Source organism: Larus michahellis, chromosome 9, assembly GCF_964199755.1.
Source record: "Larus michahellis chromosome 9, bLarMic1.1, whole genome shotgun sequence".
NCBI lineage: Eukaryota > Metazoa > Chordata > Aves > Charadriiformes > Laridae > Larus > Larus michahellis.
Genome location: NC_133904.1, coordinates 1900179 through 1914269, shown reverse-complemented (window position 1 = coordinate 1914269; position 14091 = coordinate 1900179). Strand labels below are relative to the sequence as shown.

General features: G+C 38.9%; 1 protein-coding gene across 1 annotated transcript in view; it reads left to right on the top strand.

Annotated features, from left to right (window-relative positions):
• The window catches only part of PIAS1 (protein inhibitor of activated STAT 1), a 61551-nt gene that overhangs the window by 36460 nt on the left and 11000 nt on the right, over positions 1-14091 (top strand). Inside the window, 6 exon segments of the mRNA XM_074599956.1 lie at positions 3999-4083; positions 4723-4770; positions 6272-6362; positions 7061-7195; positions 10357-10462; positions 11933-12006. Coding sequence (XP_074456057.1) covers positions 3999-4083; positions 4723-4770; positions 6272-6362; positions 7061-7195; positions 10357-10462; positions 11933-12006 — 539 coding nt within the window.

The following is a 14091-nucleotide window of genomic DNA, read 5'->3' as shown; positions in this document are numbered from 1 at the left end:
ATTTAATAGTAAAGCTGCTAAATTAACTCTGTTTAATGTGTTTTATTGAAATTTTCATGCATCGTTTGTAGGATAAGTGGATCTAGAAATAATAGATACGCATATAAAAAGATTGTGCCAAAACATATGGGAGAGGATTAGAGAAAACCACAAAGAAAAAATGTATTTTATGTCCCTTCTAGAGGATCCTTTTGGGTTTGTTTGCTGTATATCCCCCTTCCTCCCAGGCAAGCCCCAGACATGCAGCTGAGGTCCTCCTCCCTGGCCGTCCCCTTCTGTGTCCCCGTCCCCCCAAGACAAACTCCCTCAGGGCTCTGGTTTGCAATAGGACAGGAGGCAACAAAATAAACGGACGGTTGGTTTTGAAGTATGGCAGAGTCGTTATGAAGCTGTTGGCTTTTCCTCGCCGTATTTGACTGACCTCTGCTTGGAATGACTTGCCGTGATTTTGCAACTGGAGGGCATGGTTTGCCCTCCCTCCCGTTTGGTGGCTGGGCTGGGGACGCTGTTGGGGTGTAGGGAACGGGTTCCCCCCAGCGCGGGCGGGTGGGAGGTTGTGCTGGTGTCTTGGTGCCAAAGTGGCAATTGTGGGATCTTGATGGAAAGATAGAGAATGGAAATAATGCTTTTAACCACCACAGCCTGTGTAAAATTTAAGTGTGCTTTCAGTGTCATAGCCTGGTGTTTTCACTGTCGTTCCTCACCTCTTTTGCAAGTTGTTTTGTGTCGGAGTTAAACTGATCATGCTTATTCTTTCCATAGTTTGTTCTTGCCATTTCTTAATATTGTGCTGAATGTAAAGATTAAAATTATGTCTTTATAATTGTCTGAAATGTGCTTGTACCTAAAGGTTAGACTTGCTTATGGTAGTATGTACTGAATTGGGCAATTGGGGTTTAAATTTGCTCTTTTCCTGGTTGGTAGTTGAATGTCCAAGAGGCAGAGCTGTATCCTAATACTAGTTCAAGAGCCTGACCGTAGCGCTCTTAGTTTAGAATAACGTTATCTTCTTCTCTGTCTTTCTCTGTACTGCTCAATCTGTCAAGAGTTTTGAAATCTTTTGATTGGCTTTTGGATCATCTTTGCCTAATTAACAAGTTGTTTCTTCCTTCTTTGCAATTTGGCCGTGCTCCCACAGTAATCACAATGATTGCTTGTACACAAAAGCCATGTATTGAAAACACAGCGTGTGTATATTAATGCTGTTTCACAGCTAAGAAAAGATCAAGCAGCATGTGATGAAGTTCATCTCCCATCACCGGGGACCATTGATCATAGACTTTTGCTTACACTTATTAAGATGAGTGCGTATGAAGTTAATAGCCAGCATAAGAAGAAACGTTGGAGGCCTTTTTATTTTTAGTCTAAACTGATAGTGTTAAAACCAGCCAGCCAGCCTCCCCTCAACCCCAAAGCCTTCCTCCTTGCCTTTCTCATTTTAGGTGGGTTCTAATTAAAAGTAACTACCTTAACTGCACTGTGCACGATGCACTTACTCGTAATGCTCAGATTTCTGCGGTATTTTCACAGTGCTAAGTTTGAAGTGGCTATTTCTGTGGCAAATTTTTTGATTTAAGCAGAAGCTATTTACTGTCTTGTAAAAGTGCTAGAACTATAGCTTGTGAAGAAAACTGGAATGATGAGAGCTCCCATGTCAGCACTGAAGAACGTCCTTTTTCAGTTTCTGCCATTTTTATGTGTAATGCTTTTATTTGGCCAATGCAAGGGCATAATGAAACTGAATATAGAACTTAGAAACCCACTTTTCAAGATCACGTAATACTGTTTAGCAAAAATAAGTCTTACGTTAATACCAACTGGTAACGAACAGAGAAAAAGGGATTGAATTTTGGAACCTTTGCTAACAATTATTGTGCTCCTCCCTTCTTTCAAAGGCTTGCAAAAATCCATATTCCCTGCTTGATTCTTATCTTCCAATTGCGGATGCTGCAAAACCAAAACAGGCAAAAAGTTGAGACGCTGAAAGGGAGAAAGATTGCTTGGGAAATTTGGATTTAGGCTTTTTTTTGATGATTGCTGTTTAACTTCTTTGGATAATTAAGTTTTAAATGAAGGTAGCCATAGTTAAATGTTCAGCAGCCATGTTCTTCCATCAAAGGTGTTGGAGTTCACAACAAATGTTTGCAAAGACCTTCCAGAACTTCTCTGATAAAGCCGGAACTGACAATTTCTAGTGTAAAGCAAATAATACATGGGAGGAAAATAAAACCAGCAGATGAAAACCACCTTTAACCATGTAAAAATATGAAATAATAACTTGGATTTCATTCACTTCTCTGGTCTGCTGCTAATTCATCTTTTGTTGATTGCAGTATATAATTCTGATATTGCTATTTATAACTAAAAGTAAGTTTAAAATTATATTGAAGACTAAATATTATAACAGATTTTTATTGTTAATTGTATGCATTGTGTTTCTATTTCCTGCAAATTTTTACATTATGATAACATGAGTGGCTGCCATCTGAAGCCCTGCGTGTTTCTCATTTGAAGAAATTTAATTGAAAATGAATTAAAATAAAAATAGATGTTGGATACTGTAGGCATGAGTGTCTAACTAAACAATAACTTGAGGCTGCATGCTGCACCCTGGCCCGGGTGGAGCTTTTGGACATTACAGTAGAACTTATTATTGAAAAAAAGAAAAGGAAATACATGCATAGAAAAAGTTCTTTATATAACATGATGCTTTTAAAAAGATTTATTATTGTTAGTATTTTCACAAAAGTTGCTGTTTGGTGTATATTACCTTTTCTTACCCATCTAGCTTTAGAGCAACTGATAATGCACTGTGTGTGGTTCTTGCATATAATGTGATAAAATGTACAGATCTCATAGTGTTGTCATGCAAGAAAGATATAAATGTAATTTTGTGAGATTGCTGCTGTTAATATTTATACTAAGTCAATGTCTATTCTATTGTTGGTTCCAACCTACCACATGCTGTTTTTAACAAAATATCTGAAGTATCACCCTGAAGTATTCACTCATCTGTCACTCAAGGATGAGTCAGGAAGTATATTGTAGTAAAACAAAAAATGATAAATTTATTGAGTGTTTAACACACAAAATAGTTATAACCTTACAAAGTTATTAAGAATAATGACATTGAATGGCAAGCTTCCTACACCTTTAACTTCAATACATGTGTTGATGATGATGTTGAACAGTTCTCCAGGGAGATGCTTCTCTTTTTTTTTTTTTTTTTTTTTTTAATTTTATTGAATTTTTTTAGAAAGCCATTTTCGTTGCCATTGTGTACGGTTCTGTACTGCAGTGGTGCCTGTAGCCCTGGTGCAGGGATGTAATTTAGATATAAGCACTATTTTGGAGGTGTTTAACATTTCTTTGGTTTTACAGCAGGTGCATTAATTCTTTCGTACTGGTGGGTTTTTGTGTTACGGAGCACGGTGGCACAGAGTTGAAGGACTTTAAAACCAGATTTCATATTGCATATCTCATGTATTGTTTGCATATTATGTATTTGGTGCATTTAAGTCCATAAAATACCTTACTGAAATGTGAGAAATGGCATGTGTTGTACTTCTCAGTCACTCTGTGTATTTTCACAGGCTAATCCATGACCTTGTGTGTTAAAGGAAATAAAAAAGTGATTTATGAGAATTCCTAATAATTCTTTAAATTTAATATCGAAAAGCATTTAGTGTTAAGTTACCATGACTGATAGAAAGTCTTAAGTTGATTTGTCTCAGCTTTGCTGTTATCTGTATCAGTTTTTTTAATGTATGCTTTATATGCATATAAAGTTTATTGTATTTTTATTTACAGGAGGGTTTAAATGGCAGCTTTCTTGTTGGCTCTAAAATTGTTTACAGAAACAGATGTGTGTCAGTCTATTGGGCTTGCTATAAAAATGTCTCTGTATATATATGTAGACACTTTAATGAAAGGAGATCGTTCTGTTAATTATTCTCTATTTGCTGGTTTTAAAGTGATGATCTCTTGTTTTCTTCTAGCATCAGATAATAGTCAGCGATTTCGAGAAACCTGCTTTGCATTTGCACTGACGCCACAGCAAGTGCAGCAAATCAGCAGTTCAATGTGAGTGAGTTTGATCAGTAATACAGTATCTTTAAATAACAATAAATTTAAAAGGAAGTAGCTTACCATATCTTTCATTTGAAATGTGATCCAAAGAACACAGATGTGTGCGTAGTGCCTCAGAGAACGCTTTTCGGGGGAATTCTTTTTTCCTTTGTATGTAAGCGGATGAAGAGGAAAAGGGTGAGGAAGAGGGAATTAAATACCACCACTGTCCAGCGAGTATTGGTCAGGTTTCTCTTGCACTAAGTGCTGTACAAATACATAACTCTCCTTCCTGCAGCCCTTTCTCACCATCAGTCACATCCTTTGTTGAGTTCTATGTTTATTCACTATATAAAGTTGGTACGTCATAGCGACCCATTAGAATTTTCTTTATAGTATGCAAAAAAAAAAGGAAATAGTTGAGGTCACATGAGAATGTAATTGACTTATTTACCTTGAAAAGTAAAAAGTGTAACTTTTAGTGTGTCTTGACAAACGCAGTGGTGTTTTGACTGACCCGGAGAAGGGAGGTGTGGCTTACACTATATTTACTGGAGAGTGTGGTTTACATACATTGAAATTACAGCTCTGACAAAATACCGATGAACCTGTTGTATAAACAGTATGTTTTAACCTGTGTTCTGTTGTTTCTAGGGATATTTCTGGGACCAAATGTGACTTCACAGTACAGGTCCAGCTAAGGTATGTATTTGTATTGCCTGTTCTTAATGCTGTTGTTTTTTAAAACATATCCGATACATGCTCCCCAGCAGGTCGGGCTTTCCTTTGTGGAGAAGAATCTCCTCCTGTTGTTTTCTTGAGAAAAGCTTGCTGTTGGCTGCTTTGAAAAGGGCAGACTTAACTGCTTGTCCTTGTTACATGCAGCTTTCCTGAAGTTGCTGGTGGCGTGATATCTGGCATGTCAAAATACTGCATGTACTCTAGCTGTATAGCCAGACAATTTTCTTCAATTTGTTATTTTAGATTGTCCATATGCTCCTTTTTTTAATTCCGTGTTTGTCAGATTCCAGGTGCTGGGCCTTCAAAATCTAAGTGCAGGGAGGGTTATTTTTCCTAGCAGAGATGTCACAGTGTTTCCTGGGCATGGTGACCCAAGGTCTACTTTTCTTTAGGCAATGGGAGGCAAAACTTTGGGAATCACCAGACTGGGTCTTTAACCTGTTGCTTATTTTAGAGGTTTTGACAAATGTATTGTAAGTTGGTTAAATCCTATGTATCCCTGTAACTTTGCAGAGCTGTGAGCTGATTTCAGAGCTTGCTCCTGGCAAAAATGGCTGTTTTGCCTTTCGCCCCCCCGGTCATGTCTGCACGGTGAGCTGTTAACTCACCAGACGGCAAGCGATTGCTTTTGGGTCTTGCTTGTTAGGATGCCTTCTGCTGATCAGCAGTTGGGTTGGCTCGGTGTGGGGTCAGCTGGACAAAGGGATGAGGGAAAACAGGGACAGAAGGTAGCTCCCCCTTTTTGAGAGCAGCAGCCTTTTAGGCTCAGCTGGGTTGAATAGCTATGCCCTGATGTGATGGTACACTTGTGTGGACGAGGCAGGTCCCCTGGAAGAAATCCAGTTGAGTTGAGAGGCTCTTTTTGGTCATTTGAATGCCTATTGTCCGCGAGCTTGGCCTACACACATTTCGTAGGACAAGGAAGGGTGTGTCTTACTTTAGTTCCAGCAGCAAATAAGCCTGTCTGAACTTAAGTAAATAAATAAAACTGTCTGAACTTAAGTAATAGGCTTGACATAGGCATGAGGATAGCGTTTGATGCTGTGGCTGAACAGCTGGCTGGTTGGTTGAAGTCAGAGGAGGGACAATTGAAGAACGCTGTATGTTTTGTCCTTGTGAAACCCAGGTCTTGTATCAAGAGGTCAGCCTGGAGAAATGGTAGGAAAGAAATTCGGGTGATCTATCTTTTGTAACAGGAACCTGCATATCTGAATGTGCCAGAGCCAGTCTGAGGAATTCAAGAAATCTGAGGAGGAGCCTACAGCTAGCTTGATCCAAACCTGTAATTTTGGGGGGCTTTCCTGCTTAATGATCTAATGATCTGTGCAGCTAAGTTGAGGACTGTGTCTAGCAAGATTTGTTATGCTTTGATAACTCAGTGGAAAAAAAAAATTCCTTCTGGAAAGAGGTGATCTTTAAATCATGTTAGAAGTGAAAGATGATGGAAGCTCTTTGCTTTTAGGTTTTGTTTATCAGAAACCAGTTGTCCACAAGAAGATCACTTCCCACCCAATCTGTGTGTGAAAGTGAATGGGAAACCATGCAGCCTTCCAGTAAGTAAGATGTTATTTTGATATACATAATTGGATAGCATTATTAGGAACTGTCTGTCAGAAATTAGCCTGAGAATTTATCCTAACCTTTATTTTCACATTTTGGAGTATTTGAATGAAGATGGATAGATGAATGGAAAAGATAGTTAAGTAAATTGTTTCTCAGGAGACGAGCCAGCAAATCCAAAACATTTATTCTCAATGTGACAGTAAATTTTTATGTTTGACAAACATCCAGTGAGTCTGTCTGAAATTTGACTCTGTTTTGGAGGTTGTCTGTGCAGGGAGTAAACCGTCACTGACCAAGAGGACTAAAGAGAAGAAAGCCACTTTACAGCACTGGGGCAGCACGCTGGATTAGACTGGGCAATGTCAGCCAGGCAGGCTGCGTAGCAGTACGGAGAGAGGAGAGGTGGCAAGGGTGTCTCTTAATGTGCCGGTGGGCAGGGTTAGGATTTGGAAAGTGTGAGACTCTGTATAAGGAGAAAGGGCCTGTAAAATACCTGATACTGTATTGTCTGAGATAGATCTATAGATATATGTGTGTATATATATATATATATCTTTCAATTGAAGAGGGAGCCTGGTTCAGGTGAGAGACAGCTTTTATTGGGGCAGGGTTGTGGTGGGAGGGGAAAAAGGCAAAAGCAGCATTCATTTTTTGTTTTGCTGAGGGGAAAAAATACTTTGATTTCTAGGGCTATCTTCCACCAACCAAAAATGGTGTTGAACCAAAGCGACCCAGCCGACCAATCAACATTACCTCACTCGTCAGATTATCTACGACGGTACCAAACACAATCGTTGTTTCATGGACTGCAGAAATTGGAAGAGTAAGTAACTTTTGTACATAATGCTGTCTAAAGCTTATTAGTTTCTGCTCTGGCATCTGTTTGAAAGATTTGAAAGATAAGCAAGTTTAATTGTGCAGAAAATACTTCATGATTTAGCAGTAGGCTGTTCCTTCTTTTGATGGTATTACTCTATGCTGGGCAGATAGGACATGCTCCCTTAGATCAGCAGCCCTCAGGTTTTTTGGTGTGATCTCTCCCTCTTCACCCCCCACCCACCTCCCTTTGTGACTCACTGAGGGCTCAGACAATAAGATCAAGACATCCCATAAAACGTTTGTTTGTTTGTTTGTCTTAACTTCAGGCCTTAAGCTTTTCCTGATTTTAGGGACCTGGCAAAAAAAAAAAAAAGCCCTGTCTTGGCTTCAACTTGTAACTAGCACGTGACGTTCAGTACAGAGCGGTCTTTTATAGCCGTGTAAGTGCAGACACAAAGCACAGCAACTCAGCGGGGCCCAGGAGATTTAATTTGCCTCTTTCACATTTCTGTTCGCACAACTGCTATCCTTATACTTAATATTTAAAAAGTCATGTTTTTATAACTTTTTTGTGTCTGTGGGGAGAGTGTTACAATTGGTATTATAAAATTGCTGATGTTCCACTGTACTAATTAAATCTGGAACATGCTGCAAAAAGTTGCTTCAATAAATTAGTCTGTGAATTAGTGCACTCCTTTCACCGATGGCAAAAACCCCTTGCTATATATGCATTATAGAGTCAGCATGTACTTGAAAAATGGTGGCTTTGCAATTGCAACCATCCTGGTTTTAGAAGGCCCGAGAATTGTCCTGAGGTGAAATCTTGTCCAAGAATTTGTCAGTGCGCAAAGGCCAGGATTCCTGAACCAGCGTGGAAAAACGCTTACAGCCCAATCATGCACAATAGCCAGTTATAAAACATCATGGTGGTATTTCATGGTGGATTTCTTGTGGAGCGTAAAACAGTCTCCATTCAGATTATAGAATAAATGATGGTTGGATGATTTTTTTAAAAAACCTTCTTCTATCTAATGAGAACTGCAGGTATCAGACATAAGCATTTAAAAATGAACCTGTTTTGGTTTACATTGCAGGAGTCCCTACACGCAAGTTGATTAATCCTGGTTATTGCCCTGAATACAGCTCTACACTTTTGCTTAAGAATACCAGTGAGGATTTAGGGAAAAGAAATGTCACAAGTCAGCATGGACTGTAAGCTAGTCTCTTGTGAAGTAGCTAGTTTCTCAGGCTTCACAGATATTTCAGTTATAAACGCCCTTTTGGCTGACTTCTAGCTTACAATAGAAAACTGAAGATAGTGGTAAATTTGTGGTGGATTTCATGAGAATTAGGTGCTGGTCAGAACTTCCCTACTTTATGAGGTGTAATGCTTCTGAACGTGATTATTTGAGACCTTGGCAGTTAAATTTGAGGAATTATTTTATACTTGGATATGCCTGTGTAACATGAAATTTGAATTCTTCTCCTCCCCTTCCCTTAAGAGTCAGTTGCATGTCTCAACTGGTGTACTCTACCTTTCCTGAAGTCATAATTGTGATTTTTACACAATCTATTTCAAGAGCCTTCTGTACAAGATGCCTTGGGCAAGTTCCTAGCTTTGTAGATTCAAGCTGTCGGTAAATAATTTCACAATGTTAATTACCATTTTTCTAACTTCTATACTAATTGAGGCATTAAACAAACAAGTTAAAGCAATAGTGGTTTTTAACGATGTGAAAAGCATTCGTTGTAAGAATGAAATATTTAAAATGTGGTGTTTCTGATGGTATTTCAATTTGTGTAATTTTATGGTAACATGTATTACTGAGATCCCATCTTTGGATTCTGGTGGCATCCTAAATAATGGTAGGTGTCACAACTGTGTGGATTTTTTGTTTGTTGTGTTAGTGGAAACATACATGGCATTTGCTGGGGGAAGAGTTTAATTTTTCAATTTAAAGTGTGTGAGTGTGGCTGCAGGTTTAACGAATAGTGTTTATATCAAAAAGTAATTGATGTAGCCTAATGTGAGAACACAGATTCTGTCCTTTTCATTTTGGGGGTGAGGGGGAGAGAGGGGTGTTGCTGATGAATGCATAGTACAATATCACATTTTTAGAAAGACAGTTATTACCTGCTGTTGTTAGTAGCTTACAAGAAAAACAAGAGCTTCAGAAATCTCAGGCTGTGGTTTGAAATGAGTTAGCAACGCCAGGAAGAGCACTCTGCCACTCCTGCTCGGCCCTGGAGGGGAGCCTTACCCCGCTCACAGGGGAGCTGGCAGAGTCCATGTTCGGTCTGCATCTGACCTGCTTCTCTGCCAAATTATTTTCTGCGGTGGCAGAAGTGAGCATCCGTGGCTTTTTGCTGACACCGATAAGGAACATTTGCATGATCTGGTCTGTTGAGACTGATGGGGGGAAGTGACCTGACCTCTTCCAGAGGGGAAGGACGGACAGTTGGGAGTGGTGATTTCTCGCCCGGTCTGGCTAAATTCACTAGTGTACATCTTGGTCCCACTGAACTCTTGAACTCTCTAGCTGCTTTACTTCTGTTAAGCCTCCCCAGTGGAGTAACATTAGCATTTTATAGACAGTAAGTGCAAGAAGATAAGAAAGTTGAGCAGCGTTTCCAGACTGAGTAGGAAATACAGCAGATGATGCATCTTTTTATGCATTGCTTTTGAAGAGGCATCACTGCTGATTTTCATACTTTGAAAATGAAATAAGCTTTTATTAAAAACAAAAAAAAAATTCTGGTCATATTTGACCTGACAGCTTCCCTTAAATGTATTGACACAACTGCAGTGCCTAACATTATTGATAGAAAATTACCCTTAATGGTGGTAGACTGCGTGCCCCAAGTTAGATGTAAAGCTTCCAGAGGTGTCCTAAATGCTGTTTTAATGGCTTGATTTGCAGCTAAACGTAATCTCAGTGAAGCGTAAAGTCCCTCTTGTTGCATCTCTAAAACTGTAGCCCTGTGAACTTTCTGAAGCATGGTGGGTTTTCTCCAGTCTGAAAGTTTTGCCATCTAAAGTCTGGTAGCTGCTTTAGAAACACAGTGCCCTGTAATCACATAACACATTGCGCAAGCATTGTATAAAATGCAAGCCGTCTTTCAGTTAAAACAGTTTTTACTTTGATCTTTTGTTCTGTTTTCTAGAACTATTCCATGGCAGTCTATCTTGTGAAGCAGCTCTCCTCCACGGTGTTACTGCAGAGGTTGCGAGCAAAAGGAATACGGAACCCTGACCATTCTAGAGCACTAAGTACGTCTGATGTACTACTTATTTAAAAAGGAAAAATAGCTTTTCCTATGTAAAAGGAGATTTGAAATAGGACTGCACTAACTGAGGTTTGGACTTCCTACAATTCTCTGAGTTTTGAGAATCTGATAGTGGTGTTCTTTGTATTCAGTTCCAATTCAAAGACTCAGAGGCCTTTGTTTGTACTAGGAGCCAGTCCAGGAACCCTGTTGACACTGTGAAGGGAAAAATGCAAGAGAATCTCTTTCAGTTCAGCCATACTGGCTTTGTTTCTTCAGAATAGAACAACTGTATTTATATAGTTAACTGGTAATTCAGTACCTCGGGCAAGCCGGACTAAATGCCTAATACTGAACCTTGATGCTGACATGCTGGAGGAAGGTCTCCATCAGCACCGTTTTTGTTCCTTTGGCACAGTATTGTGGGGTGAGCTCCTGGAGAGAGAGTGTCTAGCACTATACTCCTCCCAACCCCCTTCCAAATTTATTGTTTTCTCTGACAAGTACACGTTGGTATAAGTTCGTGTAATAAAAATGCAAGCAAAAACTGCTGCATGCTTTTTTTTTTTTTTTCAGGGGGAGGGTGAAAATAGCAGCACCTGACAGCCGTTGGTGGTGCTCTTTTAATGCTCAGATAATGTGTGTGGTACACAGCACAGGACCTTCCCCAAAAGGGAAGAAATTAGCCCACCAGTAAATGCTGCAAAGCCAGCCGAGTATTGTGCTGGGCATTAGCTTGTGCTAACGCAGTCCAATTTAAACACACGAGCATCTCGAGAGTTGCCAGGTGGCTGCTGCTGGTTGTATCCAGGTGAGAATGAGGGTGGAGGCCGAGTTCATAGAGCAGGAAGAACATGGAACCGACTTGTTTGTTTAACCAATGACTGCTTATAAAACACTCCTTATAAGTAAAAGTAGAGGATGGGTAGAGATGAAAGACCTCTGTAGTGCTAATATTTCACTGCAGTTATTTAAAACACAAATTTTGTCAGGGCACTTCTGATTTCCTATTTTTCCATTTGCTTTTCAATTTTAAATCACAGGATTGCTTGATGAGTATTTCAGGTGTTTACAGTGGTGCTTGGCTGGGTGGGGGTTACTACCACGTTTTTTTAGCGTGCTTGAAGTTAACAGTCAAGTTATGTGGCTCATCTTGGTAGATTTTAAGTAACTTGCGAGTACAGAGTTGCGTGTATATGAAAATAGACGTCTCTGTATAAATATATTTTAGGGAACTTCGTTTAAGATGAGCTTTTGCTGCTTTTCGCTTTCTTAAATGGCTGTCATTTATGATGTTTCTAGAAAGTAAAGATGTGTTACATGTTTATTGTGTGAGTCTGAAAAAATAGTCACTGCTGCTTGCTTTGAGTAGATCTGTCAAACTAAAAGTTCAGCACAGTTTCAGGCTTGTTTTATTTCTGTCATGTGTTTTAAATCAGCTGTAAAATAAACCTTTTCTTCTTTCAAATAACAGTTAAAGAGAAACTGACTGCCGATCCAGACAGTGAAATAGCAACAACGAGCTTAAGAGTTTCTCTTCTTTGTCCAGTAAGTTTTTTTTAATTCCTTCAAAACTGATTCTGATCAAAACGTGGCTGTTCTGGGACATGTATTTGGTAGAGGTTAGCCTGTGTTTCCCTGTGTGTTCATTTGTGGGGATAGGATCCAGCGCTGGAGTTAGCCATCACTGTGCTTAAGCATGTGATACACCCCTGAGAAAATGAGTATTCCATTAACTTGAAAATGCTATTCAAAATTATATGGAAGCATACATTTAAACGTGTCACTAGGTCCTTTGAGTGTGCAGTTTGGGTCCTTGATTGTGATAAAACCACTCTCAGCAGTAAGGTAGGTGGGTCTGACTATTAAAAGTAGCTCTTTAGCCAATGTCTGCAGCCGAAGAATTGAGCATCTTTTAACTGGAATTGGTGATGTGCATGTGTGCACTTTGGGTATTTAATAATCTTAGATTAAAAGTGAAGCAGTGTTCTAAGGGCTGTTCAACAAAATTTGCTCCAAATTTGAATTGGGACAGTACAGTTCCAGTGAATGTGGAAGTGGCAGAGACTTACTGTGTCATGACATACTGGTTTTTAATAAATAAAAAGCTGTGGTTTATACTGGGGTTTTTGTCGTTATTGGCTGAACTACACAATATTAAAATTACGTGCACTGTTTTATCTTTGAGGCTCAGTGCTCTTGTTTCAAGTACCCTGCACCTTCAGAATACTTGGCTGTATTGATTGACACAGTATCTTTATTGCAGGATAACTTTTTAACCTCTTTTCAGGATTAAGGATACATCTGCTTCCTGGTTAGGCTCAATCTGTTCAAGTTTGACATGAAATTTTCAGTTTTGAAACCTAAAGAAGAAAACTAACTGACTTTATTCTTGTAAAATTCAAGCTTATTTCTCAAGTTATTAAATATCTTCTTAAACTCTACCAATGTATGGATAAACTTGAACATAAATAAGCTTTGCTTTGTAAAAAGCGCAATTAACATTGTGGTTATGTTTTGTATATGTATTAGATTATTGTTAGTGTTTTAAGTGTGGTATTTTCATGATCTTCAATCTTAAGACTTTCTCCATATCACCATTGGTGCTAACTAAACAATAACACATTTATAAGGAAGATAAAACTCATCTGTAAGAAAGATACAGGGATTGCATTTACAGAATAAAATCCTGTTCTCTAAATTTAGAACCTCATAACCTGTCATCTTACAAATTAATGAACTTTTGTGTCGCCTTGAAACTGACGCAGATTTGGGGCAGAGTTGTCCCAGTTGAATGTGTGTTGTGCTGTTAGTACTTTGTTACTCCAGAAAGTGCAATAGTCCTGGTGGGTTTTTGTCATTCTTTAGGCACAATGTTCTTACCACTTAAAATTAATTTCCAATACAGACAAAAGTAGTAATCTGTTAGTAGAAATTAAATGGCTGTAAGAGTTTAGAAGTGCCTATGTATTAATTCATTATCTTAAATTAACCTTCATGCATCTTCTGGGATTACAGATTTTTACTTCAGTCGTACTTGATTTGTCAAAACTGCCCCTTCAGGCAGTTACGTTGCTTTATAGACCATTCCGTGGCCGTTTTCTGACACGCTTCTGTTTGTCCTGACTGCCTCCATTACTGATAAAAGTTCTCCTGCAATGCTTTTAGATGCATTTTTTTTTCTTGATGACTACAGTTCAGATGAGATAGTATTAGAGTAGGAATATCCTCTATAATATTGCTTGTTGGACTGCAAGTTTGCTAATACCTAAAGATGTCAAATACTATTTTGCTTTCTCAGAGTTCTGCCAGGGGTAAAAACAAACCAGCAATTAGACACTAGGGTGTAGCTCTCCAGAAGTCCTATCTTTGTCACTATTTCCTCTTTAAAATTTACTACTCTTCTGATAGACGTACAAAACAAAGTCCATAGCAGATTATTTTGAGCATATTTGTTTCATTTTAATAATGTCTACAAAACATACGCCCTTGACTTTTTTTCCAGTATGTTCCTCATTTATTGCTGGCTGATTTCACTGTAGCTCTTGGAATAATCCGTCATTGCAAAAGCTCGTTGGGACAGAGACTGCACCTTTCAACCTGTCCTATGAATAGAAAGATTATTACCATGAG